Raw genomic sequence first — 22,297 nt, forward strand, 5'->3', positions numbered from 1 at the left:
AAACAAAGCGTTTGTGTTTAGTGAGTCAGCCAGATCAAAGGCAGTAGGGATGACCAGGGATGTTCTCTTGATAAATGTGTGAATTGGACCATTTTCCTGTCATTCAAAATGTAGTACTTTCGGGTGTCAGGGAAAATGTATGAAGTAAAAAGTACATTATTTTCTTTAGGAATGTAGTGAAGTAGAAGTTGTAAAAAATATAAATAGTAAAGAACAGATACCCCCAAAATGACTTAGGGAGTACTTTAAAGTATTTTTGCTGAAGTACTTTATACCACTGCCCCTATATACGTCCAGAGGTTGAGCTTCTCATCACTACCTGTCACGTAATGTAAGTTATATGTATAGATAAGAGTAATGACCATTTGCTGTATAGGCCAATCACACACGTATCTATCCACATTGGCCAGTGCTCAGTCTGTGAATACAGACCGTCAGTCAGTCAGTTAGTCATTCCCCCAGCCCAAAATATTCCTCTCTTACGCTTCTGCATGGCTATTGGCTCGCTAGCTAACAGCGTTAGTGACCCCTAGCGTTGTGGCAGTAGCCTACAGTACATTCAGCTCCCACTGTTTACCTAGTTAGTCAACTTAGAGTGTTAAAGTAATCATGAGTCATGAAAATAACAATTGCGGGTAGTAAGATTATAAGAAGAGTAATTTGTCTGTTTGCGAGTGTGTATACATTTGTAGTGATTTGTACAGAATCTGAAGCCATATGGTTCCTTTTAACTACAGGTATGACTGGCGCGGGGTGGTTTGCTGTTCAGTCATTGGCTATGATTAAATGAATTGATTATTGTAACATGATAAAGCATGTAAGGTATACATGTATGCAAATACCTACTTTATCAAATATAGCTAGCTAATCGCCGTAAAACTGTCCTACCAGCTCAAAGTGGATCTGGAATTGATGGGATTATAACCGATTTACAGTAGAAGTCATTGTATAATATTATCAGCTTCCCTTGTTGCCTTCCTTGTGTTAGGAACTCTGTAGCTTTCTAACCACACATCACCAATCTCTTTTATAATGGTCAGCCATTATGTGTAAGTTCTTATTTATAACAGACTGGCATCAAATCATTTTTTAACAGAAATATAATATATTTTGGGGGATTAATGTACAGTTAATTGTACTGTGGTAAACATTACATTGAAGCCTTGTAGATTAAGCCTACATGCATGAATCAAAGTGTAAACCAATGTGCTTCTGCTCTGGAGGTCTTTTAAAAGCAGCAAACAACTTTAGTGTCTGTTTAGTAAAACATGCCATGTTGACCATTGGGAATGCTGTTCACACTTCATGGGAATCCAAACGGAATCTCTTGAAGTGAATCGTAGGGGGATTCAGTTTGGTTTCCCAGGATCCACTTCATTCCCTGCACTACAAACTGGCCTACTCTCCTGAACCACACTGTGTATTTGAAATGACCGCCAAAATCTATGCATCCAACCAATAGCGCTGAGTGTCTCGGCGTACTTTTACATGTATAGTAACACACATACTTTAGTTTTGTCACCGGCAGCCAAACCCACATTTAGATGACCGTCTTGTCAGCTTGTTTGACTGTAGATGAACCCAAAGTGATTGTGTGAATTTGGTCTGTGGATCACCATGGTAGTCTGTAAGAAAATATTATAAAGATGAATTCCCAGCTTAGAGCAATTTGATCTTGACTGAATATTGCTTTCACAAATGTCTTAGTTTTTGTGGAATTGCTGGTGGTTGGAGAAATGGGCAACACAATGTGGCAAAAAGACATGACAAACCAAGAAGCCTTTGATCATGTCTTATCTTCATTGATAGTTTTTCCCCCATGGTTATACTTAGTGCCTGAATTTTTAAGGCCTAGATTCAGTCAGACCAAGCGTTAACCGGCGATGGCCGACACCCACATAGCTGATGTTTTGGTGGCGTCTGAGGTGTAACTGCGTTGGCGCAGCTGCTCTTGTGATCATTGTCACGAAGCCACACCCATCCCCCTCGTGTTAGAAATTCAGAATGAGAATGTGTAGGCTATATAGAAATAATGACACTCAAATTGAAATTTATTTAACAAAAAGTACGATTTCGATTTATATAAGCCTAATTCGAGGTGTAGGCTATATTTCACATTCCAGTGTTTTGAACTTGTAAACATAGCTGCATGGGATTTCTCTTAATGTGACTCCATGCAGCCAATGGCAAGGTCCGCATTAGGTATAATGCCAGTAGGCACTTGTGGATTTGACAGTTCTCACGCAGTTCCACCTCCAACAACGCCAAAACAACCACGATACGGATGTCGGGTAAAGCGGATCTAGTTGAACAGAGCCCTAAGTAAACAGATTTTCCTGTATTTCATTTATTTTTTACCTGTATTTCATTTAATATTTAAGATGTTTTTAGTTTTATCAGTCAAATGTTTTTGACATATGTTTTTCAAACCCATCTCTATGCTGTGCTTCATTGTCAGTAACACTTTGAAATGTTTAGGTCTCAGCAGACGTGTATGTACAGGAAATGTATGTAAAACAGATCACACTGCTTCTGGTTGTATCTACACACTTCATCACTGTTTCATCAAATGCTAATTTGTTAACTAGCATCTTAAGATTAATGTACCAACATTAAAAAAGTAGATTTTTTATCTTGCTTTGTGTGTGTGTTTTCATAATAATAGCTTATATAAGTTGCGTTTTTAACATTTTGAAAATCCTCTTGACTGTGGTTGTCAATGTAAATATATGTTCTTCTACCCTGTGTCTCAGATGTTTAGTACAGTAGAATCACAAGCCAATAGCATATTATTTCATGCAATTGATTTATTAGTATTTAAACAAACTTTTGGGGATAACATTATTCCAGATGTTTGCTTTTAAAGTGGACGTTTTAGTGGGTAATTTCTGTCATTTGGGCAGCTTGCAAGTTTATGAGAAAAATCTAATGAAATCATATAGTTTAACTACAGTACATGCTTTTTTTCTTAAAGAAAATATTGTTGGACATTGTGGTTTTTAATTAGAAGTTCAGTTAGGGCTGGATTCAATCTGTGTTGCGGAAGAAACCCGCGTTATAGCTTGATTTAAATTTAAAGGCAATGTTCGCGAATACTCCATTCAGGGTTAACGCTGTATGTCGGCTCAATCGGAAATGACCTTTACATTTTTGCGCGGATCTTCCGCGATACGGTTTGAATCCAGACCTTTTATTCTTAGTTTTTTTCATATGAAAAATGATGATCATGGTAGTAAAGTATGGAGGAATGGTGGTAAAGTATGGAGGAAAGGAAAGCTTTTCTCAAAAGAATGGCCGGTATGATTTTTATGGACTCACTCCATACAGTAATATTTATACTGTACACCACCAGCTCAGGCTGACAGTGTGTGCGTTTGTCTATGGAGAAGCAGCAGAAACGGTGACCATGATAAGCGTTCTCTCACTCATAAGCCCTGTTTATACCTGCCGCTAACATGCATCCTTTGTCCTGATCCTGTCCACATTTACAGAAATATGTCTATACGTTGTATTAAAATGGGCCTCATATCTATCTGCATTGTGACCATATCTCCTGGCCCCTCCCTGTATGCGAATTATTTAAATTTTCTATCTTTTCAACAAACAAAAAAATGATGTTACATTAATGCCATAAGTCATTGGTGCCACCTGTCAATGATTTTAGAAGGTGGGATAATTATGATTTAAATGGTTTTTCTGTCCAGATCCGTCTAGGCTGTGTTTACACAGGCAGCCCAATTCTGATATTATTTCCATTAATTGGTCTTTTGGCCAATCACATATCTTTTCACATCAGATCTTTTTCAATTTGTGAAAAAAAGATCAGAATTTGGCTTCCTGTGTAAACGCAGCCTATTGTGCCTGACTACCTCCGGAGGTGGTGAGGAAGATCTGATCACAATGCAGCTTTTAATCATCTACACCGGTCTGAAAATATGGGCACAATCAGGACAAAGGATGCAAGTAAAGAGAGCTATATAGAATGCTCACTATAATGATCTGAATGTATTGCTTGTAATTCTAGAAAGATTACTACAGACAACAGTATTTTTTTGTATTTCTCTTTTATTCTTTTCCTGATTGAAATGTATTGTAAGGTCATTATTTCATTCATCACATTACATGACATGATGCACCAAGTCTACTACAACTGTTTACAGGAATACACTGAAACATACACAAGGTTTTCAAATGGATACATGAAGTATAGCTCATTGCACTTACAACAGTGAATGTAACATCTTATTCATTTAGGGTCTGTCTTTATTTTCTGTTGCTTTTTTCAATTAGATGTTCTTTTTTACAAACCTCCATCCAGTTAATGGAAGCCAGGATATCCCTTTTGAGGGAGGTGTTTTTTCTTCTCGTTTACAAACACAACATGTATAGAAACTCTACACAGACCAATATGTTTCAGAATACAACTTTTTGTTTTTAATTCAACAGTCTGCACAAGCCAGCCACATACACAATGCTTTTTTGTAATTTTTATTCACAAAAGCACAAGTTTGGCAAGGTCAGCCTGCGTGGCTTTCAATGCCTGTGATAGTGTTTAGTATGACATTTACATGTTGTACAGAGCAGTCTATGACCCTGACTGGTATTTACAGTGAATATGTCTGCCTGCCTGTCAGATGTAAGGAGAGGCTTTATGCTGCATTAGCTCATGCACTTGTTACTTTTCACTAAGGTGAAAGATGACTGCTCCCTGATGGTTGAAAAATATTTTTTGTAGCTTTTTTTCCGGCATTCCCTTGTCTGTCACCCTATTCTGTTCATCCATAGTAATGTCCTGTTGTTGTTCACTGTGCATAGCCATCCACAATGACCCACAGCAAGGGCAGATAGTCGCAGTTGCTATGCTACTTTAAAAGCACAATTTTTGGTTGACGTAAAAAAAAAAGACGTGTGTTTTATTTGTCCCTGGCAAAATGCAGTGGTCCAAAACCCATGCAATCCAGAGTAGATTTAGGACTGGATGGGACAGTAATAAGATGGCTTTCTTGATTGACCAGTATTGTAATAATAAGCCCTTACTACTATGCATATTAACGTCCCATTTCATTTCACCACGGTGCATTTTGTGTGTGCTTTCCTGAGGCAAAGTGATTGAACACAGTTACAAACTATTTGGAACATAAACAAGTCATAATTGGATTTTGATCAGTATTGGTTCTCTTCTTTTTTTACAACGTCATTATTATCTCTATCTCATTTACATATCTGATCATCCATTCACTGACAGTGACTTTATCTGTCACTAGTTTGTTCTAACCGCCTGTGAAGTGCTTTCCATGCCAGTCTTATCTACTGTAAGGAGGCCTTTGTAACAGTAGGACAATATTGATATGATCATCATTCTATTCCATGAACTTCATAGGGATTTCGCCAGTGTACCAATGACTATCTGTATGATACAATAATATTTGTGTATAGATATTCCATTAAAGGATGCTATAAAAATAACTCCACTTTTTTACATTGAAATAATCACCCATACTTGAAACAGCAGTTACTGTACCGAGTGAGTTGTGGGTTAAGGGATTTTCACACTAAAGCCTTTCAAGCCAAATTAATGGTGAGTGGGTATAGCCTACAATGGTTTTCGGTGGGCTCACTGAAAGGAAACAAGCTCTGTCGTGCCAGCAGCCTCCCATCAACGTTCAAACTTCTGGAATATCATAGTATGTTAATAGGTAGTGGCAGTGTACACACACCAGGTCATTCCCTTCGATCATGAAAAGTGCCTGTCATTTCTCAAATATGTGTTATATATATTTATCATATAGTATTTGTTTTACATATTTATATAATTTATATATTTAATCTCTTCATATAATTGGCTTAAGTCTTTAGCAGCTTCAGTCTATTCTATGGAATAACAAGTGCACAAACTAGCAGCCAAATATTGAAATCCATGGCCGTCCAACAAAAATGGGGTCTTCAGCACTGTACGTACAAGACCATTCGCTGTACCCAGCAACCCATGCTTGAAGCAATAAGATGGCAGACTTTATTGACACTATTCTGCATTGAAAATGGCACCTTATTCCCTATAGCCAGCCTATAGTACTCTAACTGGAATAGTGTGCCATTTTAGGGTGCCTATGTAGTTAACCAGTTGGCAACCGGTTCCAATTTTGAGTGAAGGGACTGAAACATGCCACTAAAAAGAAATGTAAAAAAACGTTGAATCAAATTCCTGACGTACACATATTGTAGCTATTTACAAACAAGTAAATCTATTTTTGTAGCAGGAATGCTAAAAGGAAGCAGTATTTGTCTCAGCCATGACAATGATAGTGGTATTCAGTTTCTTCCCTATTATTTCCCCCAAATGATTCATTGCATAGAACGTTTGAAATGTAAAAGTTGCCGTCGACCACACACTTGTTTTATTTTCCAGATAATGGTTTGTTTTTTAGTAGGATGGTGAGAAACACACGCATACAGTACTCACACACATACAAACATCAGGAACGTAACGATACAGAAGTGACTGTTACTGAGGTTTTGCCAGAGCATGCTTGATTCCAGCAACTACAGAAAGAGAAAGAGAATATACATCATGTTTGGGCTCCCATCAGTGGGCCTCTAGCGTCTGAGTGTATCACCAGTAACACTACTACACACGATGCACTGCAAAGAACAGCAGGAAGAACACTGACCTGAGAGGTTTCCGTGACAATCGTCAACATTTTGGGGTTTGCAGTTTGGTCGCAAAAACAAAGACAAAAAACTGAACCAACTGTGCTGACACTTCAGTGTCTAATCAACCAAACACCTTTTGCTACCTCGCACATAACTCATACATCACTGTTGCCCGCAGCCATATGTGAGTGTGTGCAGAGTAGGTGTCTCTGCAGTCTAACATCCTCAGTCTGTTTGAAACACATAGCCAATATGTACTACATGTCTGTAAGGTGTTTCTCTTTCCCCTGGGATGGTGTTTTGGATGTTAAAAGTCTGTAGTAAGCCAGAAAACATGAAAACCCAATGATTATGACAGTCAACAAAAGAATGCTAAAGTACTTCAAGTCAGATACAATGGTGATTTGCACTGGTTTGTATTCAGTGCCTCTCTGCTGTCTTGCAGTGCTCACGTATCATAATGGGCAGATATGATATGCCTTGACTCGGCAGTACCAAACTACCAGACTGGATTTACAAGGTTGTATTTATTAGAGGACTCCGTAGCAATACGTTTTGCAACAGAAAACAAAAACGAGCATTTCTTATTGGACAATTTCAGGTAGTCCTTCCCTGTTTGTCAGTTTTTTATTTTGTTTGGTGCCTAATGAATACAACCCAGGTGTGGCCCTGTTAAGATGTGATAGCAGAATATCGCACAGAGGCAACACATTCCTGACTAAAGATTTGTAAAATGACACAAGATTGTGCTCTTTACTGACTTTCTTCCACATACTATTGCTTTTTCATTATTAATAACCATAAATAAATTACGTAATCAATGATTATGGCAAACATAAACACAAAAATGTATGAGAAAATACACAATATAAAGGATTACAAATTTAAAAGTGAAACAAAATCCCAAAATATAAATTAATCTCGCAGCCAGTGTTCCAGCGGACATCATCATAAAAAAGTCTGCAATTAAAATAAGCTTTATGGACAGAACATGGAGTAAAAAAATAAGATGTAACTTTACTCTAAATAAAAAAGAATGGAAGGATTAAGGCGAATCCACTATCCTGTAACAGAAAATCAGGCAAATACAGAACGAGAACAAAAAACTGAGTCGTAAAAAAAACAACCACCAGAGACCCAAACGTTGTGGGAAGGTTCAGAAACACCAGGAACCCAAACGTTCTGGGGATGTTTTTTCTTATTAATGGCTTTACAATGGCTAAAAAACAAACCTGGCCACATTCGGCTCTCATGGTGCAATCGAAACCTCCCGAATGATGATTCTCCCATCCTGTGGCCAGATTCAGTGTTGTGTCCTCCTCGTCTTCTTTTGGATACATTTTTACTATAATTTTTTATTATTATTATTATTAACCAATGTCTTATGGCCTCTGTAACTGAAATGGTGAACAGTGTAAGGTCTTGGATATAAAGTTCCATGCATTTCCGAATCCTAAATCCACAATACACTTCTTAGACACATCGCAAGAGAGGAAAAAAATGAAACTAACGAGTCAGCATTAAAAAAAAACTGGGCCTTTTTCCATTCTGGAATGTAGAGAAAAAAACTGAGCAAACTGTGGAGACTTCCTCCTAGCTTCTGTCAACCTAGTCATCCTTATTGTCTTTTCTTCTTCTTTCCTAAATGATCAGCATCCAAATTAAACAGGAGGTCTTTAGTACCAGAAAAACCTGTTCTTCTCTTTTCTTTTTCAGAGATGAGAGGAGAGTGTGTCTGTGTGTTTTTTAATCTGAGCACAGGCTTACGGAATCAAGGATCCTACCATGCCACCACGGCCATGTCTGTTACGAACCCCAGCAGGCAGCAGCACAACAGCCCACAGACTAGAGGATAGCATCATTAGCGTGTTGCGGGGTCACAGTACTACGGCCCCTTTCCATGCTCCTATAGAGCAGCTGTGTGGAGTATTCCTTAGTATAGAGCCCATTCCCCAAAGGATAATGGCTGTGATGGTTCTTGAGGAGACATCCTGGTGGTGAAGACCCAGATAGTGGCAGGGATCAGGCTCTCTATCCAGCTAGCCTCTCTCTGGAGGGATCCTCAGGGCTTGTGATGGCTTAGGTGTTCAGGGGGGCTCAGGTGTCAGTGTCCTTGTTCTTTGGCTGGGGGCATTGCAGTCTGGGGGCCTCAAACCGTTCTGGAGAAGGAAAACAAAGTCAGGTGACTAGTTTTCTATGAGTAGCTCACGACAGGCTAAATGACAGAGTAAATAAATAAAATGGACCCCCAATGAATAACAGAGGAACAAATCACTGATGTCATTCTGTGGCGATGAGATTTCTAAATCAACCCTTCCATTACAATGCACATGTGACCACAAGATTAGAACAGAGTGAAATTCTATGATTCAACAATAGATGGCAGAAGAAAAGCAGGACTGAACTGTACACTGTACTGAGGTCTGTGCAGGTTATGTAATTATACTGCATCTCCATGACATTACACTCAATTTATCCTCAGTGAAACGTATTTAACAAAATAGTAACAGTAATAATCAGTGAATATTGTGATTATAAGCGCATGTAAGCCTGTCGTCTCTCATTGAATCTGGCATAAACACTGCAGAACACTCCATTTCACAGATATAGAGTAGCTTGATGCAAGATGGTCTACGGTACATGAGAGTTCATTCATTCAGTTAGCAGCACCAATGTCTGTATGTGAGAATGCTATGCTGACAGAGACAGACAGACTGGGGCTGTGGTCACATGAGGCGGTTATTCATCATGACATGGCCGGCTGCACCACCTTGCCCTACAGACGCAGCATGGGTCTCTGTCTCAGGCAGCACACTGCCATTGCTGACAACTGAACCTGATGGATATACAGTATGTTATCGAAGTATAACGCATCAGTTACACACTCGTTTCAAATGAATCATCTCTAGGAGAAAATCAACCACGCTTAAATGTATTAGTAGGGAGACATTATTTTAGCTTCAGGAACATCTTTACTAAGATAACAACATGATACCTGCTGTACATCTCTCTCTCTCTCTCTCTCTCTCTCTCTCTCTCTCTCTCTCTCTCTCTCTCTCTCTCTCTCTCTCTCTCTCTCTCTCTCTCTCTCTCTCGCTCTCTCTCTCTCTCTCTCTCTCTCTCTCTCTCTCTCTCTCTCACTGTGGTAGAAGGAAGCCTCTGTGAGCATAGTGGTCAATTCATAAATGTTTGTGTGTGTGTGTTCCTGTATGTGCCAATGTGTGTGTTCCTGTACGTACCAGTATGTGTGTTTCTGTACACGTGTGTGTGTGTGTGTGTGTGTGTGTGTGTGTGTGTGTGTGTGTGTGTGTGTGTGTGTGTGTGTGTGTGTGTGTGTGTGTGTGTGTGTGTGTGTGTGTGTGTGTGTGTGTGTGTGTGTGTGTGAGATTCTGTATGTAGGTCTTAGTAGATGTCAGGTGATCCACACAGTCCAAAAACAGCCATGCTATCTTCAGTAATGCTATCTTCAATATCTTAAGCACTAGGGGTCTGTTCAGGTGTCACGTTACAGGAAGTTCAGATATCAGATAGAAACATATTGTTTGGAACAGACATCATTAACTGACAGGGAGAACAGGGAATGCGTTAGCTGTATTCATTACATTTCTATCTCAGAATACAGCCCAGGTCCCCCTGTGACCTCGTGACCTCACTAGGCACCATGGGAGAGCAGGGCTCAGATGTCACCAAGGTACAGTGCTGCTCTGCTCTGCCTAATCTGCTCTACAGTCCACTTGTGATAACTGCTCTTTGGATGAGTGCAAACTATGTCTAAGTGCAATAAAGTTTTCTAGTCTCAATTCAACATGCAACTACACATAGACAACTACCCACACAGACAGGTGGGAAAAGGCAACCTAAGTATGGTTCTCAATCAGAGACAACGATAGACAGCTGCCTCTGATTGAGAACCACACCCGGCCAAACACACAGAAATACAAATCATAGAAAAAGAAACAAAGAATGCCCACCCAAATCACACCCTGACCAAACCAAAATAGAGACATAAAAAGCTTTCTACGGTCAGGGCGTGACACAAGCAGTTGCATTTATCAGGACTCAACTATTCTCCAGAAGAGCTGATCATGTAAACTTGGCACAGATACAGGGTCTGATTACCACCGATCTGATCTTCAAAATGAACAACTTCACAACAAAATGAAAACCAATCAGGAACGCTCTCTTCTAAACAACCATAAAGTCTCTCTGATCGCTGTCACAAAGATAAACAAATACTGCTGTTGCACTGTTTTCTCCTCCATTATGTCACTGTGTGTTTTGTGTGTTCTGGTTTCATCGCTCTAGCCTTGGGCCTAGTCAATTACTCTGGCATTTTCAATGTAGGAAAGCAATCATGCACTACTACTGCATGATGTGAAGTCTATTAGGCACCATAGGAGGGGAGGATGTGAAGGTAGAGAGAGAAGGAGGTAGAGAGAAGAGGAGGAAGAGTTATAGACAAGAGAAGGAGGAGGAGGAGGTGGTAGAGAGAAGAAGAGGTAGAGAGAAGAAGAGGAGGTGGTAGAGTGAAAAGGAGGAGGAGGTAGAGAGAAGAGGAGGAGGTAGAGAGAGGAGAAGGTAGAGAAAAGAGGAGGAGGCGGGGGTAGAAAGAGGAGAAGGTAGTATGTTATGTGGTGGAGCATAGTCCCTGGTTGAACTCCAGTTAAAACTGCTGCTAGAACTAGTGGTGTATTTGACATGGTTACTTGACCAAACAGGTCAACTATAGCCAACTGCACATTTAGTGGAGGAACAGTGAGGAGTTGAGAGGTCTATAGTCTATACTGTATGTTGGCTGGGGAGGGGGGAAGAAGGGGTCCCAGGGGAGGTTGATGGATACACAATCTTATGGCAAACATTACCCTGTCACTGAACCTCATATCCATCCACGGATACTGTTACTGGCCAAAGAGCCTATCTATAACCAGAGAGCGTGCTGTCTGTTCTCTGTGAATATGATCAATCCAGTTCATAACCGGATAACTGGTTGCATTATTAAAAACAGGGGCCTAGCCAGAAGGTAACAATACCCTAACTATACATGTTTGAGGGTAGAGCATTTTGTGTCTTCTAATGCTTTGTGATATAAAAGGACTGCAGTTGAGCCACAAGAGAAGTCTCCTGTTCAGTTACAAACAGACACCAGCGCAAACAGATACTAGCATCAAATCGGTTGTTTTCTACAATCTCTATAAACTGGTAAAAGAGGTACAAGATAACAAATGGTGCTAACTGCCAAAAACAATGATACAATGCCATAGACAAGTGTAGGTAGAATTTGCCCTAGATTACATGCTATCTCTAATAAAAATAATATATTAATGTGCCTTATATTAACCCTCTGAGGTAAGATCAACACTCTTCATGAGGGTTGTATTACATACATTGGACATTGAGCCCTTCTCACTCTTCTCTAGTCCTGGTTTCCCATTGACACATGACCTGGAGCTGGCAGTTCCACTGCCTGTATTGCTGTCACAGTAGTATGGCTGTTACTCATGCAGAGGCTGACAGAGAGCCAAGGGGTCAAGGGTCAGTGTTCATGGCATGGTTAGCACAAGGTGCAGTATTGTTTTGCTGTAAACAGGATAGGCCTACTATATGCAAGCAATAGCAGGAGCGACTTAACTGCAACATATTATGGAGATTTATCTAATATCTACCTTTGCTGTGACCTAAACCTTTACCATAACATCACTTCATAATTGACTATAATGGTAAATAATGATAATTGTTTTGTTATGATTATTGAGTCATTAGTGTATTACTAAGCTATACACCGTCCTTCCTTATCTAATCTAAGTTGTGTTCGATGTGTCTGTGTGCATTACTTACTGTCTGGCCGGCCAGAGAAATCAGCATTGTTTCTCTCCCATTGTGTGCATAGACCTGGTACATGCAGCATCCATTGATTCCTGTCCTCATTGGCTGAATGAGAGTGGGAAAAACCTAAATCAATCAATCTTGAGCTGGTCGATCATGTCAGGTTTTCTCATCTTTTCCAGTTGTATTTTAAAATGCTGCAACTTGAAATATACACTCTATGTGTTTACAAGTTCAGCATCATTTATGTTTTTAAGTATTACACTAAAATAAAGCCACTTTATGAAGTAGTTTTCTATGTAGTTTTCTGAAAATGAGGGAGCTTTCTGCAGAAAATTGAGATTTTGGACTCACCAGTGCGCTCAGATATCTTCTCTTGGTCGCTGTATTTCTCCCTCCCTCTCTCTCTCTCTCTCTCTCTCTCTCTCTCTCTCTCTCTCTCTCTCTCTCTCTCTCTCTCTCTCTCTCTCTCTCTCTCTCTCTCTCTCTCTCTCTCTCTCTCTCTCTCTCTCTCTCTCTCTCTCTCTCTCTCTCTCTCTCTCTCTCTCTCTCTCACAGTAAAACAAAGCGGGGGTCTTCCTAGGTTTTTCTGGTACGAAGCCTCACGACATCCTCCATAACATTTACAGACACCTGAAATCACACGACGGTGAGTCACCTACTTGTTACTTACTGAGGTGAGCTGTCATGCTGTTATAAAATCCTAGTTCAGGACTCAGGAGAGACACTCAAACCTGCACAAAGTGCACTTAAGACCTCCAAAAATGGCACAAAGTGGTTTGGGGAGAGAACCGAACCACCCACACACAGTGGGGAAAGGAATATCATGAGGTACAGTGGTTCTGTCTATAGCCGAGCACACTGTCATCTCCCAGGCTGTGTTAAGGCTTTCTACTCGGTAGTGCCAGGTGAACACTTACCCTCATCTCAACACCTCACCACAACGAGGTGAACTTCTTGCCGAAACCGGAGATAGCTGATGGATGAAGATAGACAGATGGAGGAAGATAGATAGACAAATGGATAAACAGAGAGAGAGAGAGACAGACAGGTGTGATTAAGCACATTGTAACAATTAGAATGCATTAGAGTCTGAGTAAAAACATGGAGTCTGAACTCCAGCAGGGCACCTTCTCCTAGTTTTCCTGCTGCCTCCGCAGGGTTTCCTGGTAGGACCTTGGAGAGGAGACTCTCCCCCTCCATCCCAGGTTGACCCGCTGCCGCGCTCCCAATGCCACCGGGTCTAGGGGCGGCCTTGGAGCCTGCAGGATGGAGGGAGAGGGGAGGAAGAGGAAGAGGGATGATGATTAGAAAGACATTCTTTATAATCCAGTTGATGCCATACTCTGTTTTCGTGCACACTATCACAACAGTCTGAAGCCAGCGTATTTATCAGGAGATGAATGCATCAGATTTACACCTCACCTCAAAAGGCCACACAGGTTTACACACTGACTCTGACCCTGGTGTCTATTTCCACAACACAACTGTCTATGCAGCTGTCAGTGAGGTGAAGGTGATGGGACTGTATAGACTACTAGAGCATGTGAACACAGACCCAATTGAGACATGACATGGAAATGAACCTTCCCTCTCAGTTAAGATTATCCATCAGCTTCCCAGGGCCTTCTCAGGAATAATCGATGGGATTAAACAGGATACCCGTGATACCTGATTACGTAACACTCTGATCGTTTGCATGTGTGCGTCTGTCTGTCTGTCTGTCTGTCTGTCTGTCTGTCTGTCTGTCTGTCTGTCTGTCTGTCTGTCTGTCTGTCTGTCTGTCTGTCTGTCTGTCTGTCTGTCTGTCTGTCTGTCTGTCTGTCTGTCTGTCTGTCTGTCTGTCTGTCTAATGCAAGGGTGTCAAACTCATCCCAAGTAGGGCCTGAGTGTCTGCAGGTTTTGTTCTTTCCTTTCAATTAAGACCTAGACAACCAGGTGAGGCGAGTTCCTTACTAATTAGTGACCTTAATTCATCAATCAAGTGCAAGGGAGGAACGAAAACCTGCACACACTCGGCCCTCCTTGGACTGAGTTTGACACGTGTTCTAATGCCTAGGAGAGTACAAGTGTACTAATCCCTCTCAGTGAAATGTTCAGTGTGTGGAGCAGCAGCAGTGTGGATGCAGGCAGGGATACTTACCTATTCCTGTGAGTGGGGGTTGAGGTGTTTTTGCAGGCTGGGCCACCCCTCCTATGACAGCTTTGGCCCCTATGGCAGTCACAGGGGGTGTGTTTGCGACAGGTGCCTGTTGGAAGAGAGAGACAGAGCGATGAGGAACACGGATGGTTGAAGTTGGCAAACTGACTGTATACCATTTATTCTGTTCTGATGCACTCAAAGATTACCCTTATATCATGGCGACCCCTGCTGTAATATCCCATGCCAAAACATCATTTGACAGACATATTGAGAATGATGAGTATTAGCAATTAGCAAGAGATCGTTTCCTCCCTGCCAACCAACCAGCTGTGCATCTAAACGTGCATCGTGATTTACAAACTGGGAATATGATCTCTGTAACGGGTTATTGGAAAAAATATAACGTATCTAATTAGCTTAGCATTGTGGACGTTTGACAAATAATCACACATGATCTGTTTTGCATTCACTCTACCCTGTGAATGGATGCAATGCTCCACAATTTAGCCTTTTTAATCAATGATTTTGAATCACTCAATGGGCCATTCAGAGAGAACAGGCACCGTAGACAGTTCAAATCAATGTGGGACAGGATGAATGTGAATTAATATGATTTCCATTTCACATAATAATAATCATACAAACTCCGTGTCCAATCTTCCCACTGTTTGTCCCACCTGCCTGTATTCCCCTCTGATTTCCATAATGCCTCAATATAAGTGTCAAAATACCCTAAAGATGTATATAGAAATCTGACGCAATACCAAGTATGTCGTCAGTATAGGCTACAGCATAAAGATCCTAGAATTCCTATAATACAGGATTTCTATGGGCTACAGTACAGCATTATATGTAAAACACAACACATAGCCGAAAGACTTTACACATTGTATAGTTGTGTATATTACAAACAAGGTGCTGTATTCAGAGACATAACAAAACAAACAGGGAATGGAAGGATTGAGAATGATTTGCAGCGGAAGACATTTTGGGGGATGAATCTCTCTCCTCCATTTGAGTGGAATAGACAGAGGCTGTTACACTGCCACTATCTACAGCCACAGTGCTAATCACAATACTAGATAAGGTCTTCCAACAGGGTTTCACACACTGAAATAAAACCTCCTCTCAGAGTGATGTGCTAGGCCTTATCAGAGAGACAGAGGGAGAGAGGGGGTGGAGAGGGAGATGGAGAGAGCAAGATAGAAATGGGGGGCGGTAGAAGAGAGAGGAAGAGGAGAGGGAGAGAGGCAACCAAACACCTCTAATGATGTCAATGCGTTAAATAATCATCTACATACATTTACAGTGATTCTCATTATAATTCATACATTTCCAATCTAGTGCCACTGACTGTAACTACACTTGTACTGTACTAAGTCATAATCCTGTACTCACCACAGTTGGTGGCAACTGGCGACTGGCCTGACCAGGACCAAGCTGACCAGGCTTCGCCTGTAGACCCTGCTGGGCTTGGCCCGGGCCCAGAGGCTGCTGGCCCCCAGGAGTGGTGCCTGCTGGGATGGTGCCTGTCTGCCGTGCCGCCGAGGTCTGGGGCTGCTGCTGCAGCTGGGTGCGTTGGCCTGGCTGCAGCCCGTCCTGCTGGGAGGTAGGACCCTGTCCCCTGGAGCCTGGAGGCCCACTGGTGGAGCCCTGCCCACGTCCAGAGCTGCCCTGGCCCCTGGAGGTAGAGGAAGTGTGGCCCTGGAGGTCCTGCTGCTTCCTGGAGGAAGTCCGCCCATCGTGAGAGGACGAGGACTTGGTGGAGCGGCCCTGGCTGTGGTGGTGGCCCGACGGGTCCCTGGAGTAGTCCGACGAGTGATACCCCCCCTGGGAGCGGGAGTCGCCCCTCTTTCCCGACGAGGACAACTGGCGGGAGTCGTGGCGCATGGACGGGTCTTTGGGATGGCCCTTGGAGGAGCGAGAGGAGCGGGGCTCGTCCGAGTGGCGGGACGTAGAGGAGTGTCTCCCGGAGCTGCCGCTGCCGTGGGGGTGGTGGTCCCGCGAGGAGGAGGAGTGACGGGCTTGGCCATACTCGTCCTGGGGCCACAGGTCCTCCTCTGTGGGCTCCTCGTAGTCGTGGTAGGTGTGCTTGACGTGGCGGCTGCGGCCGGACGAGGAGTGGCCTCCACTGCCGTAGTGACGGGAGCCGGAGCGCAGGTCCCTGGGCTTCTCAAACCAGTCTGTCTCCTCTTGGCCAAGATTGTAGGCTTTGGAAACCAAGAGCAGATCACAGTCAATCTCCAAGTCCGACGGCGACAGAGGCATGCAGACTGAGGCCATGCAAAAGAAGAACGGGAAGGAGAGAAAAAAAAAGAAGAGAGGTCGATATTTACACCCATGCATTTTATGAAAACACGGCACACATAAAAAAAGACAACAAATGTAAAACACTGATAAGTTAATCACAACAAGTAAACAAAACCTAACTTTTACAAGACAACAACAACATTGTGTAAAAGAAAATGATGCACCTCAGAAGAACATGCGAGAGAAAGTGACGAACAAAGTGAAGAAACTGGACACGCGGATCATGCAGATTTGGCACAGGGGGACAGCACAGACAGCAGTCAGTCAGTCGGGACGAGAACTGCCAGTATAGCCCTCAAGACGCAACACCAGGAAATCATGCAACGACTCTCTCTCTTTCTCTCATCTAGCCTTATCTGTGGGTGGGTGGGTGGGGGACGTTTATACGTGGGCAGAGACTGGCATTCAGCACCCATTTACCTTCGCTGTCCGAAACAGCGCAATGCATATCGTCTATAATGTAAGAATCGTCTGGTTTGTAGACGTGAGTCCGGGGCAAGTCTCTCATGTGGTCCTGCACATCAGGCAGGGAGTGGCTGGAGCCGTACTGGCCATAATACTGATTACTACGGCTGTCGTACAGCTCTGGGCCCAGGGAGGAGGCCCGCACATGAACACCCATGGAGCTCAGCAGGCTCTCCTCCTCCGAATACTGGGAGCGCATGGGGGGTCTGCCCCGGCTGTATCCCACCCTGTACGACGAGCGATCCCTGTCCCCATCTCTCTCATAGGAGCGGCTGCGGTAGCCGGCATAGTCCCGGGACGAGATCTTGTCCATGCCATAGCCTGTGGAGCGTGAACGGCCCGAGGTGTAGTACATGCGCTCGTCCTCCTCGGGATAGGAGTATCTCTTCTGCTCATAGGCACTCTTCCTCAGGCCGTAGGCCATGTCGTCCTGCAGCTTCCTGGCCCGGGACACTACGGTGCAGCTGCCACCGCCAGACGTGCTCATGGTGTAGGAGGCCAGGTCAGCCTCCACGTCACGTGCTTCCTCGATGGGGGAGAACTTGGAGATCTTCTGCTCCATGCCTTGCTTGCGGTGCTTGCTGCGCTTGGAGGACATGACAGCCGGAGCCAGGCTCTTGGAAGCTTGCTTCTGGACCCCGGTGCGTAGTGCGCCGTGTTTGGTGTAGTCATCATAGTAATAGGAGGATCCCCCACCCATGCTAGTGCTGCTGCTGCCCACTACTCGGCCATATGTGTCTGACCCTCGTGGGTGGTAGCTGCTCTTACCCCTGCCATGGTGGTCGTACAGGTCTTCCTCCCTGGTCAGCTCGTCCTCCGGCCTGCCGTAGGAACTCCCTCCTCTCGCCGGGCCGCTCTCCCCCATGTAGCGTCCACCATGACCGTCGCTTCGATGCATGTCCGCCGCCATGCCGCCCAGGCTGTCCTTTGTCAGCTCACTGATGTCGTCGCACATGACGTAGTTCCTTGGGATGTTCTGCTCCAGGCTGGCTGGGCCGTAGAGACCGTCCTGTGCGTAGGTGGACGGGCTGTCAACCGAGTGCAGACGGTCAGATGGAGTGCCGTGGCCGTAGCTGTTGGTGGTGGTGGTGTACTGGCCGTAGGAGTTGGCTGTAGTGGTGGTGTAGCCGTAGGTGTTAGCTGTGGTAGTGGTATACTGGCCGTACGTACTGGCCAGGGTGGAAGTGTACTGCTGCCCGTATGTGTTGGCAACTGTCGTGGTGTACTGGCCATATGTACTAGAGACTGTAGAAGAGTATGGCCCATAAGTGTTGACCATAGTGGTACCACCAGTATACTGTCCGTATGGGGGAGCCCCACTGGAGGAGGAGTAGATGGCATCTTGGGCTGTGGTGGTCACCACTACAGTGGGGTTGCTTATGACCTCATAGTTAGTGGGCATCTTGTGCTCCAGGTCAGTCAGAGAGGTCTGTCTGGGTCTCTGATGAACAGTGAGGATGTCTGCCTGGGGCTGGTAGGGAGTGGTCTGGCTTGGGCCAGCTGGGTAGGACACCTGGCTGGGGTATGGAGAGGTGTGGGTGGGGTAGGGAGGTTGGCCAGGCTGGGCAGGCTGGAACCCCTGGTGGCTTGGCTGTTGCTGTTGCTGGAGCAGTGGCTGCACCCCCTGCTCTGTCGGGTAGGGGGGCTGGCTCTGGGGGTATGTGTGGGAGGGGAAGGACCCCTGGGTCTGGTAGGATGGGGGAAGATGTTGGGTCTGCAGGGGGGTGGGCTGGGGAAGAGCTGCTGCCTGGGACACTGAAGGGTAGGGGGGCTGGTTGAAGGCTGCGGTCTGATAAGGGGTGCCAGGCTGGGGTGCTGGAGCTGGCTGGCTCTGGGGGTGGTATGACTGGTAGGAGACGAAGGAGGAGATGGGAGGGAACTGGGCGGCTGTGTTGAGGTCGCTGGTGTACTGGCTCAGTGGTGCTGTGCTCGGTCTGGTCAGCACCCCGTTGCTCTCGTAGGAAGCTACCGCCGCCGCCAGCCGCAGGTTATTCAGCTCGCTGTCTGACATGTAGTCTCGCGGGTCGCCCATGCAGCGCAGGTAGGCCAGATCCCTCCTCTCCCTCTCCTTCACCAGGGTTTCCTTGCGCTGATGAATGCCCAGCTCCAGGTAGCGCAGCTTCGCATCAATCTCCTTCTCCTCCTCCTCCAGCTCCTGCTGCTGCTTGCGGAGCTTGGTGGACTCCTGCTCCACGGCCTTCAGCTCGTGGGTGAGGTCCTTCAGGAGGCTGGCTTTGGCTGCCAGACCTGGCCTGGACCCGGCCCTCAGGGAGTGCACAGCGGGCATGTACATTTGAGGGACGGCCGGGGTGATGATGGGGAGGTGGCTCTCCTCTGGAGGGGGGCTGGGCAGGGTCCTCTTCACCTTCCTCAGAGCGCTCTGCTGCAGGGCAGCAAGCTGCAGTGAGACGGGACAGGGCCGTGAGAGTAGGGGGTTAGGGTTAGCTAGCACAACAAAGCACTGCACATGTGACATAGATATGTATTGATTCTCAATATACTAAAAACAAAGTATATTCTTATGGTGTGATTGTACATTTCTTAAGGTGCCTGTGCAAAAGAGAAAAGCAATAAACAAATTGCTGTAAACTGAAGCTTGGTAAATATCAATATGTTTGCTAGCTTAAATGGTATTGCTTCAGTTACTTTGCAGTGCAAAGTAATACAAATGTCTATAATCTAACATGTCCACTAACATTTCTCTATTATGTTACATCCTCAGCCATGCCACAACTGTGTAGGCAGCACAATGTGAGTGTGTAATAGTTAATTACTTCATCGTTTAATTGTGGTAATTAAACTTGGATTTCCATTGGGGGTTAAATTAATCACAGCCACAGTCTCCAGAAAGGTTGGGGAAGATAGCCCCAGTATCTGTCAGCAACATTACTGTTTAATTATGACAAACTCATGAAGATGCTCCCACAGCAGTTCTACATAATCTCAGTAAATGTTTTACAACCATACACCTCTCTTCAGAAATTCTAGTAGGGTATCAAATAAGCCCAATTAATACCCAATAAGATTGGAGGTCTAATAGAGACAAGCTATATTCAGTCGTGCCAGTTCTGACAGTTGTGCCAGTTCTGACAGTCGTGCCAGTTCTGACAGTCGTGCCATTTCTGACAGTCGTGCCAGTTCTGACAGTCGTGCCATTTCTGACAGTCGTGCCATTTCTGACAGTCGTGCCATTTCTGACAGTCGTGGCAGTTCTGACAGTCGTGCCATTTCTGACAGTCGTGCCAGTTCTGACAGTCGTGCCAGTTCTGACAGTCGTGCCAGTTCTGACAGTCGTGGCAGTTCTGACAGTCGTGCCATCTCTGACAGTCGTGCCAGTTCTGACAGTCGTGCCATTTCTGACAGTCGTGGCAGTTCTGACAGTCGTGCCATTTCTGACAGTCGTGCCAGTTCTGACAGTCGTGCCATTTATGACAGTCGTGCCAGTTCTGACAGTCGTGCCATTTCTGACAGTCGTGCCAGTTCTGACAGTTGTGCCAGTTCTGACAGTCGTGGCAGTTCTGACAGTCGTGCCAGTTCTGACAGTCGTGCCAGTTCTGACAGTCGTGCCATTTATGACAGTCGTGCCAGTTCTGACAGTCGTGCCATTTCTGACAGTCGTGCCATTTCTGACAGTCGTGCCAGTACTGACAGTCGTGCCAGTTCTGACAGTCGTGCCAGTTCTGACAGTCGTGCCATTTCTGACAGTCGTGCCATTTCTGACAGTCGTGCCAGTTCTGACAGTCGTGGCAGTTCTGACAGTCGTGCCAGTTCTGACAGTCGTGGCAGTTCTGACAGTCGTGCCATTTCTGACAGTCGTGCCATTTCTGACAGTCGTGCCAGTTCTGACAGTCGTGCCATTTCTGACAGTCGTGCCATTTCTGACAGTCGTGCCAGTACTGACAGTCGTGCCATTTCTGACAGTCGTGCCAGTTCTGACAGTCGTGGCAGTTCTGACAGTCGTGGCAGTTCTGACAGTTGTGGCAGCTCTGACAGTCGTGCCATTTCTGACAGTCGTGCCAGTTCTGACAGTCGTGCCATTTATGACAGTCGTGCCAGTTCTGACAGTCGTGCCAGTTCTGACAGTCGTGCCATTTCTGACAGTCGTGCCATTTCTGACAGTCGTGCCATTTCTGACAGTCGTGCCAGTTCTGACAGTCGTGCCATTTCTGACAGTCGTGCCAGTTCTGACAGTCGTGCCAGTTCTGACAGTCGTGCCAGTTCTGACAGTCGTGGCAGTTCTGACAGTCGTGCCAGTTCTGACAGTCGTGCCAGTTCTGACAGTCGTGCCAGTTCTGACAGTCTTGCCAGTTCTGACAGTCGTGCCAGTTCTGACAGTCGTGCCATTTATGACAGTCGTGCCAGTTCTGACAGTCGTGCCAGTTCTGACAGTCGTGCCAGTTCTGACAGTCGTGCCAGTTCTGACAGTCGTGCCATTTCTGACAGTCGTGCCATTTCTGACAGTCGTGCCAGTTCTGACAGTCGTGCCATTTCTGACAGTCGTGGCAGTTCTGACAGTCGTGCCATTTCTGACAGTCGTGCCAGTTCTGACAGTCGTGGCAGTTCTGACAGTCGTGCCATTTCTGACAGTCGTGCCAGTTCTGACAGTCGTGCCAGTTCTGACAGTCGTGCCATTTCTGACAGTCGTGCCAGTTCTGACAGTCGTGGCAGTTCTGACAGTCGTGCCAGTTCTGACAGTCGTGGCAGTTCTGACAGTCGTGCCATTTCTGACAGTCGTGGCAGTTCTGACAGTCGTGCCATTTATGACAGTCGTGCCAGTTCTGACAGTCGTGCCATTTCTGACAGTCGTGCCATTTCTGACAGTCGTGCCATTTCTGACAGTCGTGCCATTTCTGACAGTCGTGCCAGTTCTGACAGTCGTGCCATTTATGACAGTCGTGCCATTTC

At 45.0% G+C, this 22,297-nt stretch overlaps 1 protein-coding gene across 1 annotated transcript in view; it reads right to left on the bottom strand.

The window, feature by feature from the left end:
- Positions 1-13,409: 13,409 nt before the first annotated feature.
- The window catches only part of LOC120061610 (protein bassoon-like), a 130,571-nt gene continuing 121,683 nt past the window's right edge, over positions 13,410-22,297 (bottom strand). The window contains exons 8-12 of the mRNA XM_039011516.1: positions 17,348-19,790; positions 16,016-16,827; positions 14,618-14,723; positions 13,605-13,736; positions 13,410-13,450 (exon numbers count right to left, since the gene is read on the bottom strand). Coding sequence (XP_038867444.1) covers positions 13,410-13,450; positions 13,605-13,736; positions 14,618-14,723; positions 16,016-16,827; positions 17,348-19,790 — 3,534 coding nt within the window. The remainder of the gene's footprint in view (positions 13,451-13,604; positions 13,737-14,617; positions 14,724-16,015; positions 16,828-17,347; positions 19,791-22,297) is intronic.

The sequence above is a fragment of the Salvelinus namaycush genome, chromosome 16 (assembly GCF_016432855.1).
Source record: "Salvelinus namaycush isolate Seneca chromosome 16, SaNama_1.0, whole genome shotgun sequence".
Taxonomy (NCBI): Eukaryota; Metazoa; Chordata; class Actinopteri; order Salmoniformes; family Salmonidae; genus Salvelinus; species Salvelinus namaycush.